Raw genomic sequence first — 14,781 nt, 5'->3', positions numbered from 1 at the left:
AGGATAAATAGTGAAAAGGCACCCTCTGTCTTTTCATAAGGGTACTGCACCAACTACTGTTTTAGCACCCCAATAAGATTGCAAAATATGAAAATCAGTCCTCAACTTGGGACTACTTTTTGTTTTATATTTTTGACGTGATTGTGCAAAACAAAAGTAGACCAACAGGTTCCTGCTCGCCGGCTTTACCTCCTCGGAAGATTTCCAATGTCATCCCGCTAAACGGCTCAACTCCTTTTAATCCCAACGGTTGACCACTGCGGGTATGGAGGACACACGCTGATACCTCACCTAAAGTGCCAGGCCAGTACGGATAAAAGCAAATACACTTTTCTCGCAGACTCCCTTCAAATCAAAGGAAATCAGCCTTTAATTGGATTTCTCTATGCAGGTGTCGAGAAGATGCACCTGCATCTGCGTGCGGGGATGCAACAAGAGGCTGCAGACAGACGGACCTCGGTCGCCCTCACAAAGTTGTACCTTTCTGTCTTCTTTTAGACATCACACACAACCAGAGGAATTGATGGTGGCTTTTTTGAGCAAATTCTTGTGGCGTTGAACTGCAGACATGGAAGGGGTGAAAAAAGGTAATACTTTCTAAATAAAAGTCTTATCTAGGTCAAAGTTGAATTGTACTATGTGCATGCAAAGGCAATATGCACACAATATACTGTAAGGAACTATTTAAAATGTAATATATATAGATATACAGTGAGTGTTATGGCATATGTAGCATCTGTACCCAAGTCTCATCCGCTCATGATAATTTTATGTTTTTTATTACAGAAAATTGTTCTTGCATGCTTACTGTATGTGCAGGGCCTTGTTAACAGGTGTAGTTAGCTGAGCCGACTTGCTGCCATGTTGGTCCCTCTTAAAAACTAGGTCACATCTGGTCTTAAGTACTATAGGAGGGCTACACACTAAAAAAAATGCTGGGTTATTTTTGATAACCCAATTCATGAGTTGCGAGTGTTGGGTTAAATTTTTGGAGTTATTTTTATGAAGAGCAATCCATTTTTTGGGTTGTAAGTGTATTATTTTAACTAAATGTCCGGGTTTTCAAAACTATGAACCATTTTTTGGTTGTTTTTGATTGAGTAACGCATGTTTATATAATAAAGGTGATTTTTTTTTTCTTAAAGAAAATTTTATTTTATTTTATATTATTTTGTTGATACTGTAATTACTCGCAGTTTAACATAATGCCACCAACTGTACAAGCGTGTATCATAGTCTACGGAACCCCTTAAGACAGTGTTTTTCAACCACTGGTGTGCCGTGGTAGATTATGTAGTTTCACCTATTTGAGGTTAAAAACATATTTTACAAACCAGTAATTATAATCCGCAAACAATGTGCCGTTGTTGAGTGTCGGTGCTGTCTAGAGCTCAGCAGAGTAACTATGTTATTCTCCTCAATATCAGTAGGTGACAGCTGGTAGCTAATTGCTTTGTAGATGTCGGGAACATGTGTCGTTATCACAATATGCACACGACAGTGGGAGGCAGCGTACAGCTTAAAAGGTATCTAATTCTTAAACCAAAAATAAACAAAAGGCGAGTGCCGCTAAGAAAAGGCATTGAACCTTAGGCATGGCTATTCAAAACGGAACTAACACAGAACTGGCTACAAAGTATACAAAAACAGAATGCTGGATTACAGCAAAGACTTACAGCGTGTGGAGCATAGACGGCATCCACAAAGTACATTTGTACATGACATGACAAGCATCAGGGCTTCACGGTGGAAGAGGGGTTAGTGCGTCTGCCTCACAATACGAAGGTCCTGAGTAGTCCTTGGTTCAATCACTGGCTCCGGATCTTTCTGTGTGGAGTTTGCATGTCCTCCCCGTGAATGCGTGGGTTCCCTCCGGGTACTCCGGCTTCCTCCCACCTCCAAAGACATGCACCTGGGGATAAGTTGATTGGCAACACTAAATTGGCCCTAGTGTGTGAATGTGAGTGTGAATGTTGTCTGTCTATCTGTGTTGGCCCTGCGATGAGGTGGCGACTTGTCCAGGGTGTACCCCGCCTTCCGCCCGATTGGAGCTGAGATAGGCTGCAGCTCCCGCCGCGACCCCAAGCGGTAGAAAATGGATGGATGGATGAAAATCATCAATGTCCCCACAAAGAAGGAAAGCGTCCACACCACTTATATAGTCTTGATTGCGAATAACCCAACATTGTAGTGAGCATAACTCATTTTATGTGTTAAATAAATTCAACCCAATATTTGGGTTATGAATCAAACTACATTTTGAGTTAAATAATTCAACCAAATAGTTTGGTTGGGAATAACCCAATATTATGTTATCATAACTCAACTTTTTGGTTAAATAATTCAAGGCAAAAGTTGAGTTGAAAGAAATCAACCCAAAATGTTAAGGTCAAATAACTCAAATAAGGGGTTTGTCCTTTTATGAACCAGCAATTGGGTTAGAATTGGGTTATTTTTTAACCCAACATTTTTTAGGGTGCAGGACTGAAAGCCACACTGTAAAAAAATTTGTTGTATATTCACAGCAATTTACTCGCTACAAATTGCATTACTTTCACATTAACATTTACAGTAAATTACTGTCTGTGATTATTTTTTTAGCTGTAGGTAAACTATAACCTGCTTCCCAGAATTGCACAACAATTCATCTCACCTAAAGTGGAAAAATGTATCTTTAGAGAAATTTCTAACCTAAAACTTTTGTATGCTCATCCAACAGTTAAAACCTTTAGTACAAACCCCGTTTCCATTTGAGTTGGGAAATTGTGTTAGATGTAAATATAAACGGAATACAATGATTTGCAAATCCTTTTCAACCCATATTCAGTTGAACATGCTACAAAGACAACATATTTGATGTTCAAACTGATAAACATTTTTTTGTTTGCAAATAATCATTAACTTTAGAATTTGATGCCAGCAAAACGTAACAAAGAAGCTGGGAAAGGTGTCAATAAATACTGATAAAGTTGAAGAATGCTCATCAAACACTTATAGGGAACATCCCACAGGTGTGCAGGCTAATTGGGAACAGGTGGGTGCCACGATTGGGTATAAAAGCAGCTTCCATGAAATGCTAAGTAATTCACAAACAAGGATGGGGCGAGGGCCACCAATTTGTAAGAAAATTGTTGAACAGTTTTAGAACAACATTTCTCAACGAGCTATTGCAAGGAATTTAAGGATTTTACCATCTACGGTCTGTAAAATCATCAAAAGGTTCAGAGTATCTAGATAACACTGCACGTAAGCGATGATATTACAGACCTTTGATCCCTCAGGTGGTACTGCATCAAAAACCGACATCAGTGTGTAAAGGATATCACCACATGTGCTCAATAACACTTCATAAAACCACTGTCAGTAACTACAGTTGGTCGCTACATCTGTAAGTGCAAGTTAAAATTCTACTATGCAAAGCAAAACCCATTTATCAACAATACCCAGAAACACCGCCGGTTTATCTGGGCCCGAGATCATCTATGATGGACTGATGCAAAGTGGAAAAGTGTTCTGTGGTCTGACGAGTCCACATTTCAAATTATATATGGAAACTGTGGACGTGGTGTCCTCTGGAACAAAGAAGAAAATAACCATCCGGATTGTTATAGGCGTAAAGTTCGAAAGCCAGCATCTGTGATGGAATGGGGGTGTATTAGTGCCCAATGCATGGGTAACTTACACATCTGTGAAGGCACCATTAATGCTGAATGGTCCACACAAGTTTTGGAGCAACATATGTTGTCATCCAAGCAACGTTATCATGGACGCTCCTGTTTATTTCAGCAAGAAAATGCCAAACAACGTGTTACAACAGCATGGCTTCGTAGTAAAAGAGTGCGGGTACTTTCCTTGCCCGCCTGCAGTCCAGACCTGTCTCCCATCGAAAATGTGTGGCGCAATATGAAGCGTAAAATACAACAGCGGAGACCCCAGACTGTTGAACGACTGAAGCTCTACATAAAACAAGAATGGGAAAGAATTCCACTTTCAATGCTTCAACAATTAGTGTCCTCAGTTCCCAAACGTTAATTGAGTGTTGTTAAAAGAAAAGGTGATGTAACACAGTGGTGAACATACCCTTTCCCAACTACTTTGGCATGTGTGGCAGCCATGAAATTCTAAGTTAATTATTATTTGCAAAAAAAATTAAGTTTATGAGTTTGAACATCAAATATCTTATCTTTGTAGTGCATTCAATTGAATATGGGTTGAAAATGATTTGCAAATCATTGTATTCAGTTTATATTTACATCTAACACAATTTCCCAACTCATATGGAAACGGGGTTTGTATATGTGGAATTCAATTATTGTATGGATTAAGCAAATAAGTCAAACAATGTTGTAATATGATCAGTGTTAAAAGGTGGTTCAAAAGTGTTAAAGTAAAAGACAAAACATTTTGAAAAACACCTTTAATTTTATTGAAAATAAGATATTATTCATCTCATTCTATGAATTGTAACTGACTCAACTATATATACAAATAACGGTCGTATTTACAATTAATTTATGTAAATTATGTTACAAAATGACAACAGAAAGTGAACAATGGCAAAAAGGGTAGGGTTAAATAAGCTTTGCTTCTTCCTACACCTTTTCAGACATGTAAAGAGAAATGAGAATATGTAACTTAATAGAAGTTTCAGATTGTAACTGTACACATTTGAAACATAACTAAACCATAACCATGATTTTACTGTTAATTGAAATAAAGTTGCAACTGAATGCTGTAACTTCACAGTTGTGTTTTATAGTTCATTACAATATAATTACAACTACATGCTGTAAGTTCACAATTGTAATTTTGTTGTTACTGTAACTAATCACCCTTTAACATAATGCCACCAACTGTACAAGCATGCATTATAGCCTACGGAACCCCTTAAGAGACAAAAGTTTGAATTTACAGTAATTTGTTGTAAGATATTACTGTGGTAATAAACTGTAGTTCCTGTAAAATATAAGGGTATTTTTTGCAGTGATTTTAATGTTACAGTACATTTTGATTACAATATTTTACTGTGAAAGAATACTGTTAAGTGCTGTAAAATCCTGGTCACTTGTTTACAGTGCATGCAGTCTGCGGCCACAGCTACATTATTCCCAAAAGGTTATGTCTGAAGAAAGTTTGCTCTGACTTAAGTCACTAGTTTCATGACACTCATCGTTGCATTATATCCAACATACAGGGTATTTTCACACATTTCAAATACTGTATTAAATATTTACAGTATTGTTTATGTGCTGCTTAATTGCAGAATTTTTGAGATATGAATAATCCATCCATGAATCAATGCATTTAAATAAATTAACTGTATGAAAAAGAGTGGAATAGTCATTAATCACGATTAATCACCGTTACTTGCTCAGTGGCCTAGAGGTTAGAGTGTCCGCCCTGAGATTGATAGGTCAGGAGTTCAAACCCCGGTTGAGTCATACCAAATACTATAAAAATGGTACCCGATACCTCACTGCTTGACACTCAGCATCAAGGGTTCGAATTGGGGGTTAAATCACCAAAAATGATCCCTGGGTGCGGCCACCGGTGATGGGTCAAATGCAGGGAATAATTTCGCCACACCTCGTGCGTGTGACAATCATGGGTACTTTATTGCATATTTGCATTTTTTTAAATTAACGTAAAAAACACCCAATATGCAGTTTTAGTGTCAGAATGTTATACGCATTGTTTTATATTTTATTAGGGTTATTTCCTCTGAACTTGGTAACAGTATTATCAAAAATCCTGCTTTAAAGTAAATTGTGCCACAGAGCACAACAGTCATTTTCCTCACTCATCTTTGCACTGATCTGATCACTGCAGCATACTCAAAATAAATCAGGCGATTAATCTGTTTTAATTCCGACAACAGTGGTTCTCAAATTTTTTTCACCAAGCAACACCTTAGAAAACACTTGGCTCTCAAAGCACCACCATGATGACCAACATTTTAATACATTAGCATAGTAGGCCTCAGTCATTATTAAAGCCAAGGCAGAGGTTTTAGTAGTATTTTTAGTTTTTCATATTTTTTGCCACTGTAACATTACACAGAGTTTGAAAAGTAACACTGCATTTGAATATAGGAAAACAAAACACTGTGATTTAATCAAGTGATTATTTGGTGTACCACTAAAGTAAGCCCGTACCACAGTTTGAGAATCAATGCTGTACTGTACATGACTAATGCAATAATTTATTGTGATTAATCGCATGTGTTAACTCGTTAGATGTGACAGCCCTAATAAAACCATTAATTGGACTCTACTTCTTAGGCATTTAACCTTAATAAATTGACCCTGTTTTGTTTTTTTTTATCCCTGGCAGATGCCCCTCCAGGGGACGATGGAGGAAAATCCGACACCTTGGGGTCAACTGGCTCAGCCAGAAAAAGAGGAGGGGGGGCCAAGAAGGCTATGCAGGCCAACAAGTCTGCCCTCAGAGCTCCTCGTGCCCTCTGTTGCCTCACCCTCAGCAACCCCATACGCATGGCAGCTCTGGCCCTAGTGGAGTGGAAATATCCTTTCAATGAACTATCACCACACAAACATGTCATAACAATATTTATATCGATGAGACCTTAATCATCACATTTACGCCCTTTGATATCTTCATTCTTCTTGCCATCTTTGCCAACTGTGTGGCCATGGGAGTCACCAAGCCATACCCTGACGATGACTCCAATGCTACTAATCACAAACTGGTGAGTTCTCCTCCAGTCCCAAAACATTCATGTTAGACTAATTGGAGATTCACATTAATCCACGTGTAAATGCTTGTTTGTCTTTATATGTCTTGCTATGATTGACTGTCTACGAGTGCAGAGCGGAGCCCTGCCTCCAGTAGAAAAAGGGTTCACATGGCCCTATTTGTCACGGTTTACCTGACACATGAAACTTAACAAATTGGGAAGGGGTGGGGGTGCAATGTCCACTTTTGCCTTCAGACAGCAGTAGAGTGATGAATATCTTTAAATGTGTTTTGTGGCAATTACAACTGTTTTTGTTTTTTTTTTTTGTCCTGTCCAGCTTCTCAGGCAAATCATATAGTTGATGTAGATGCCCATATCGGCTGTTCAGATTTACTTTACAAAAGAGAAGTATACGATACTTCTCTTGTTGTCTTGTTTGTATTTGACTTTATTAAATGTATTTGGTGCTGCCGGGCAATTTGGACTTTGACCACAGCGTCAGTTTCTACATAGAGTGGCGCTTTTCATCATTTTCAGCAGACTGCATTACAAAATCCTTAACCTCCCACCTTCCTCTCACCCAGGAATGGGGCTATATGAATCCCCCAGCTACTGTACCTGAAGTCAGCTGGGATACGCTCCAGTTCACCTGTGAATTAGCATAAGCAAATTCATTAATCTTTTACCATGGTCCCATTTATTTTTTACTTCCAAACGTTGTATTTTGCCAGGGGTGCGCAACTTTCTTTATAACCTCCTATAGTTGATAAATGTCAGTGTGGTAGCACTTTTTTCTGTAATGGTAAGAAAAATAACGAAGACACTGAACTACTTATTTAAAAAATAACAAATCCAAATGTGTGACAAACATCACATTTGATATGTTATTTAAACTCTGGTTTTATTCTACACAATCTGCATACACCTCTTGTGATTTGTATTTATTTTATTTAAAAGGGGACAAAACATATTAATGAAATTTTGACATGTAAATATGTGAGATTATAGTCAATGGCTAATTTCCATTTTAAGTCTCTTGGCAAATTGATGTTAAAATTAAGACACACTCAAAACATAGTAGACAGATAAAATTTACAATTCCAAGATTAAAGTACGAAAAGGTACTATTATAGACACCCACTGCAACACAAGTACCTTGTCATCATCATCATCATCTTCCGCTTATCCGAGGTCGGGTCGCGGGGGCAACAGCCTAAGCAGGGAAACCCAGACTTCCCTCTCCCCAGCCACTTCGTCTAGCTCTTCCCGGGGGATCCCGAGGCGTTCCCAGGCCAGCCGGAAGACATAGTCTTCCCAACGTGTCCTGGGTCTTCCCCGTGGCCTCCTACCGGTTGGACGTGCCCTAAACACCTCCCTGGGGAGGCGTTCGGGTGGCATCCTGACCAGATGCCCGAACCACCTCATCTGGCTCCTCTCGATGTGGAGGAGCAGCGGCTTTACTTTGAGTCCCTCCCGGATGGCAGAGCTTCTCACCCTATCTCTAAGGGAGAGCCCCGCCACACGGCGGGGGAAACTCATTTCGGCCGCTTGTACCCGTGATCTTATCCTTTCGGTCATGACCCAAAGCTCATGACCATAGGTGAGGATGGGAACGTAGATCGACCGGTAAATTGAGAGCTTTGCCTTCCGGCTCAGCTCCTTCTTCACCACAACGGATCGGTACAACGTCCGCATTACTGAAGACGCCGCACCGATCCGCCTGTCGATCTCACGATCCACTCTTCCCTCACTCGTGAACAAGACTCCTAGGTACTTGAACTCCTCCACTTGGGGCAGGGTCTCCTCCCCAACCCGGAGATGGCACTCCACCCTTTTCCGGGCGAGAACCATGGACTCGGACTTGGAGGTGCTGATTCTCATTCCGGTCGCTTCACACTCGGCTGCGAACCGATCCAGCGAGAGCTGAAGATCCCGGTCAGATGAAGCCATCAGGACCACATCATCTGCAAAAAGCAGAGACCTAATCCTGCGGTTACCAAACCGGAACCCCTCAACGCCTTGACTGCGCCTAGAAATTCTGTCCATAAAAGTTATGAACAGAATGGGTGACAAAGGACAGCCTTGGCGGAGTCCAACCCTCACTGGAAATGTGTTCGACTTACTGCCGGCAATGCGAACCAAGCTCTGGCACTGATCGTACAGGGAACGGACCGCCACAATAAGACAGTCCGATACCCCATACTCTCTGAGCACTCCCCACAGGACTTCCCGAGGGACACGGTCGAATGCCTTCTCCAAGTCCACAAAGCACATGTAGACTGGTTGGGCAAACTCCCATGCACCCTCAAGAACCCTGCCGAGAGTATAGAGCTGGTCCACAGTTCCACGACCAGGACGAAAACCACACTGTTCCTCCTGAATCTGAGGTTCGACTAGCCTCCTCTCCAGTACACCTGAATAAACCTTACCGGGAAGGCTGAGGAGTGTGATCCCACGATAGTTGGAACACACCCTCCGGTCCCCCTTCTTAAAGAGAGGAACCACCACCCCGGTCTGCCAATCCAGAGGTACCGCCCCCGATGTCCACGCGATGCTGCAAAGTCTTGTCAACCAAGACAGCCCCACAGCATCCAGAGCCTTAAGGAACTCCGGGCGGGTCTTATCCACCCCTGGGGCCTTTCCACCGAGGAGCTTTTTAACTACCTCAGCGACCTCAGCCCCAGAAATAGGAGAGTCCACCACAGATTCCCCAGGCACTGCTTCCTCATAGGAAGACGTGTTGGTGGGATTGAGGAGGTCTTCGAAGTATTCCTTCCACCTATCCACAACATCCGCAGTCGAGGTCAGCAGAACACCATCCGCACCATAGACGGTGTTGATAGTGCACTGCTTCCCCTTCCTGAGGCGGCGGACGGTGGTCCAGAATCGCTTCGAAGCCGTCCGGAAGTCGTTTTCCATGGCTTCCCCGAACTCTTCCCATGTCCGAGTTTTTGCCTCCGCGACCGCTGAAGCTGCACACCGCTTGCCCTGTCGGTACCTGTCCACTGCCTCCGGAGTCCTATGAGCCAAAAGGACCCGATAGGACTCCTTCTTCAGCTTGACGGCATCCCTCACCGCTGGTGTCCACCAAGGGGTTTTAGGATTGCCGCCCCGACAGGCACCAACTACCTTGCGGCCACAGCTCCGATCTGCCGCCTCGACAATAGAGGTGCGGAACATGGTCCACTCGGACTCAATGTCCAGCACCTCCCTCGTGACATGTTCAAAGTTCTTCCGGAGGTGGGAATTGAAACTTTGTCTGACAGGAGACTCTGCCAGACGTTCCCAGCAGACCCTCACAATGCGTTTGGGCCTCCCAGGTCTGTCCGGCATCCTCCCCCACCATCGCAGCCAACTCACCACCAGGTGGTGATCGGTAGAAAGCTCCGCCCCTCTCTTCGCCCGAGTGTCCAAAACATGAGGCCGCAAATCCGATGACACAACTACAAAGTCGATCATGGAACTGCGGCCTAGGGTGCCCTGGTGCCAAGTGCACATATGGACACCCTTATGTTTGAACATGGTGTTTGTTATCGACAAACTGTGACGAGCACAAAAGTCCAATAACAAAACACCACTCGGGTTCAGATCCGGGCGGCCATTCTTCCCAATCACGCCTCTCCAGGTTTCACTGTCGTTGCCAACGTGAGCGTTGAAGTCTCCCAGTAGGACAAGGGAATCACCCGGGGGAGCACTTTCCAGTACTCCCTCGAGTGTTCCCAAAAAGGGTGGGTACTCTGAACTGCTGTTTGGTGCATAAGCACAAACAACAGTCAGGACCCGTCCCCCCACCCGAAGGCGGAGGGAGGCTACCCTTTCGTCCACCGGGTTGAACTCCAACGTACAGGCTTTGAGCCAGGGGGAAACAAGAATTGCCACCCCAGCCCGTCGCCTCTCACTGCCGGCAACGCCAGAGTGGAAGAGGGTCCAATCCCTCTCGAGAGAAGTGGTTCCAGAGCCCTTGCTGTGCGTCGAAGTGAGTCCGACTATATCCAGCCGGAATTTCTCGACTTCGCGCACTAGCTCAGGCTCTTTCCCCCCCAGTGACGTGACGTTCCACGTCCCAAGAGCTAGCTTCTGTAGCCGAGGATCGGACCGCCAAGTGCCCTGCCTTCGGCTGTCGCCCAGCTCACAATGCACCCGACCTCTATGGCCCCTGCTATGGGTGGTGAGCCCATTGGAGGGGTGTCCCACGTTGCCTCTTCGGGCTGTGCCCGGCCGGGCCCCATGGGAACAGGCCCGGCCACCAGGCGCTCGCCATCGTGCCCCACCTCCGGGCCTGGCTCCAGAGGGGGGCCCCGGTGACCCGCGTCCGGGCGAGGGAAATCTGGGTCCATGGTTTTTCATCTTCATAAAGGTCTTCGAGCTGCTCTTTGTCTGATCCCTCACCTAGAACCTGTTTGCCTTGGGAGACCCTACCAGGGGGCTTTATGCCCCCGGACAACATAGCTCCTAGGATCATTGGGACACGCAAACTCCTCTACCACGATAAGGTTGCAGCTCAGAGAGGAGTACAAGTACCTTGTACATTACATAAATACATAAAACAATTGATACAACACATACAATATTTCATACACTAATATCCGTCCTCATATTATACCAGCAGCCAGTAAACTATAATGATAATGTTGATTCCCGAGCAGGCATTTTTAAAGGCCTTTTTTAAAACATGCTTGTTTGATGCTCATCATCAATGTAGACAAAGGAGTGCACTCAGAATAATATCCTCAATCCCACTGTAAATTACATCATTTTTTTTAAACCATGCAAACTTTATATCGAAGGACAATTTCAATAAATAGTGACCATTTGTAGGTATATTTTGTAGCTTTATTGCAAACTACCGCAATATTGTACTCCTTTTATATAAACAATACTTACACTGTTTAATAGGAGGTTGTGTAGTTTTGAACTGATTATACTAATTAAACATGAGTCACAGCATTTGTCTGTAGTCTAGCTGTCATGTAGTACAATTTACGATAGAAAATACCTCTTTTAACATCCACGGTCTTTTTTTGTGTGTGTGTGAACTTTAAACATTGCAACATTTTTGATTGTTTGAACAGATAATAGTGTTTTCAACAGTAATTGTATTAGAGGGAAAAAGTTGCGAGGGAATCCTGTAACTCAGTCAAGTATCGTGACTTGGTTAAATACCAACCATATGTCTCTCTCTGACTTTCCTCTTTTCTTTTGTTTGTTTTGCCATATTGTACAACTTATGTATTATCTACCAACAAATGAATTACTAGCCTATTGATTAAGTAAGCCTGCGTGAAAAAAAGTTCCTCAGTATTTCTCCCTGAAGGCATTTCGATTTATGCACACCAATCAAGATTCCATTAGATCTGACTGTTAAAAACACATTTTCTTAGTCAATTTATTTTTCAAGTTTATTTAATTTCTGCAACATTTAAAAAAAAAATGGTGAACACTACTCCACTTACTTGGCAAGAGTTAAGCCAAGTGGTAGCCCTTCTAAGACGCTTAAAGCTGAAGGTTTCACAAAAAGGATTGGGTTATGGGCTCAAGCATATGTTAGGCAGTGGGTTAAGTGGTTAGAAGGCCACCATTGTCAGTACTTAATGATACATTTAGAGCCTGATTTACTAAGATCCCAGCACCACGCAGTAAATAGCATGTGCAATCTGTAAAATAGCATCTACTATTTACTACAAATACTGTGGTACAATGGTAAAGTGGTGCAGACCGCCTTATTTAAGTGAGAAGTTTACGTGTACTATACAAGGAATCAACACAGAGACACTCATTTACTGCACATTAATTTTATCATGCTCCTACCCGAGGTGTTTTGCTATGTTTTCAAACATGCAGGAGACAGCTACCATTTTTTTTATCAGTGTATCTACAATGAAGACACCTGTTATTTATTTTTTTTTTACTGCTGAAAGTGTGCTCATTGGTAAGAGGCTGCACTTAATGTGCTCAAGATGCAAAAGAAATCCATACCTGAAGACGTAATTTTCTATATAGTAAATATTTTAATAATTTATATTCTGTGTTAAAAAAAGAGTTTAAATGACACCAAATTGCATAAATTTACTTTGTTTTAATCAACCCATTAAGTCCTCTCAGAGCAATAAAATTGTAAAAAAAAAATGTGGCTGAAAAGATATGTCTAATATTTTTTTGTTCTGACCGTCAAAAATGTTGACACACACGTAAAATGGAACTTTCATCTGTCCATTGTCTTTTTGTGCACCGCGAGCACAGAAAGAGCATATATTTTGCATATTTATGAGGGCAGAGGTGCAAAATCGATTGCACGCCTTATTCTGCTCACTTAATGGAGTCAATCCATTTTGCACATGTTTAGTAGATCGCTTTGCATGTGCTATCAAGTTTGTCAATGTTTTATTACACGCAAGACTTAAGTAAATCAGGCCCTTAATGTGCTACATAGGTCTCTAAATGATTTTAATACCATTAACATGTTGGTTTTTTTTACCGCTGAAATCTTAAATCTTTTCTTTCTGCTCTCAGGAACAAGTGGAGTATGTCTTCCTCGTCATCTTCACCATTGAGACTTTCACTAAAATCCTTGCCTATGGCTTGGTCATGCACCCCAGCGCCTACATACGCAGCGGATGGAACTTGCTTGATTTTGTTATCGTCATTGTCGGGTATTTGTGTGCTCGTGTTTACTCATAGACGTAAATGTGTTAAGAAGTATCTACTTACATTACATACTGTCTGACTGTGCAGGCTTTTCAGTGTCATAGCAGAAGCCATGACAGACCACAAGCCAGGAGAGGCTCATCACACTGCAGGAAAACCTGGAGGCCTGGATGTCAAAGCTCTGAGAGCGTTCAGGGTGTTACGACCCCTCCGACTCGTATCTGGAGTTCCTAGTGTGTTTGCTTGCATCTTACTGCACTTCCTTATTCACGCTCTGAGCCAAAGTTTACGTTTTACCTCTTGTCAGGTCTGCAAATTGTGTTGAATTCTATCATGAAAGCCATGGTTCCGCTCCTTCACATCGGCATGCTGGTCATGTTCGTCATCATCATCTACGCCATCATCGGCTTGGAGCTTTTTATCGGCAGGATGCACAAGACGTGCTACTCTGCCAGCACAGGTGTCTGCCCAATTTAAAAATACTCTATTCTACATATGGACTCATTTTCTGTTTTGTTTTTTTCAGGTCTAATGATTGAAGACGACCCATCACCTTGTGCGTTCGCAGGGAGCGGGCGCTTCTGTGTCGGCAATAGTACTGACTGCAGGGGCAAGTGGGAGGGTCCCAACGGTGGCATCACAAATTTCGACAACATCTTCTTTGCCATGCTTACAGTTTTCCAGTGCATCACAATGGAGGGCTGGACAGATGTGCTCTACTGGGTAACAACATCCCTTCAACCACAAATACTCAGCAAAAATTCTCACATTCTATCTTGTTGTAAGCAAAAAATATCATCTTTTCTTCTTCTGTGTGCAAAAAATCTCAGACTCTCACTTTCTGAGACCAAAAATTCTCACATTCTCCTTTTCTGTATGAAAACGTTATCACATTCTCTTTCTTTGTGCAACATTTCTCATATTCTCTCTTTTTGTGAGGAAACATTCTCACATTCTCTCTTTCTGTGTGCAAAAACTGCTCACATTCTCACTTCCTCGGAGCAAAAATGCTCACCTTTTCTTCTCCTGTGAGCAAAAAATCTCACACTCTCACTTTATGTGTGCAAAAGTTGTCACATTCTCTCTTTCTGTGTTCCAAGAATTCTCACATATCTTTCTTTTTGTGACCAAACATTCTCACATTCTGTCTTTCTGTGTCCAAAAATATGCACAATCTCTCTTTGTGTGTGCGTACTTTCTCACATTATTTCTTTCTCTGAGCAAAAGAAATTCTTACTGTGTGCCAAAATTCTCACATTCTCTCTTTCTGTGTGCAAAATAATCTCACATTGTCTCTTTTTGTGTGCAAAAAACCCTCACATTCTCTCTTTTGTGGGCAAAAATCTCACATTCTCTCTTTCTGTGTGCAAAATATCTCACACGCTCACTCTCTGTATGCAAAAATGTTCACCTTTTCTTCTTCTGTGTGCAAAAAATCT

The 14,781-nt window shown here is 42.2% G+C and overlaps 1 protein-coding gene across 1 annotated transcript in view; it reads left to right on the top strand.

Annotated features, from left to right (window-relative positions):
- Positions 1-112: 112 nt before the first annotated feature.
- The window catches only part of cacna1fa (calcium channel, voltage-dependent, L type, alpha 1F subunit a), a 59,196-nt gene continuing 44,527 nt past the window's right edge, over positions 113-14,781 (top strand). Inside the window, exons 1-8 of the mRNA XM_061904097.1 lie at positions 113-307; positions 392-587; positions 6,334-6,523; positions 6,604-6,709; positions 13,208-13,347; positions 13,430-13,575; positions 13,650-13,802; positions 13,869-14,065. Of these exons, the coding sequence (XP_061760081.1) occupies positions 569-587; positions 6,334-6,523; positions 6,604-6,709; positions 13,208-13,347; positions 13,430-13,575; positions 13,650-13,802; positions 13,869-14,065 (951 nt within the window). The 5' untranslated portion in view covers positions 113-307; positions 392-568. The remainder of the gene's footprint in view (positions 308-391; positions 588-6,333; positions 6,524-6,603; positions 6,710-13,207; positions 13,348-13,429; positions 13,576-13,649; positions 13,803-13,868; positions 14,066-14,781) is intronic.

The sequence above is a fragment of the Nerophis ophidion genome, linkage group LG06, assembly GCF_033978795.1.
Source record: "Nerophis ophidion isolate RoL-2023_Sa linkage group LG06, RoL_Noph_v1.0, whole genome shotgun sequence".
Lineage (NCBI taxonomy): Eukaryota > Metazoa > Chordata > Actinopteri > Syngnathiformes > Syngnathidae > Nerophis > Nerophis ophidion.
Note: the sequence above shows the minus strand (reverse complement) of the source record. Positions and strands in the feature narration are given on the sequence as shown.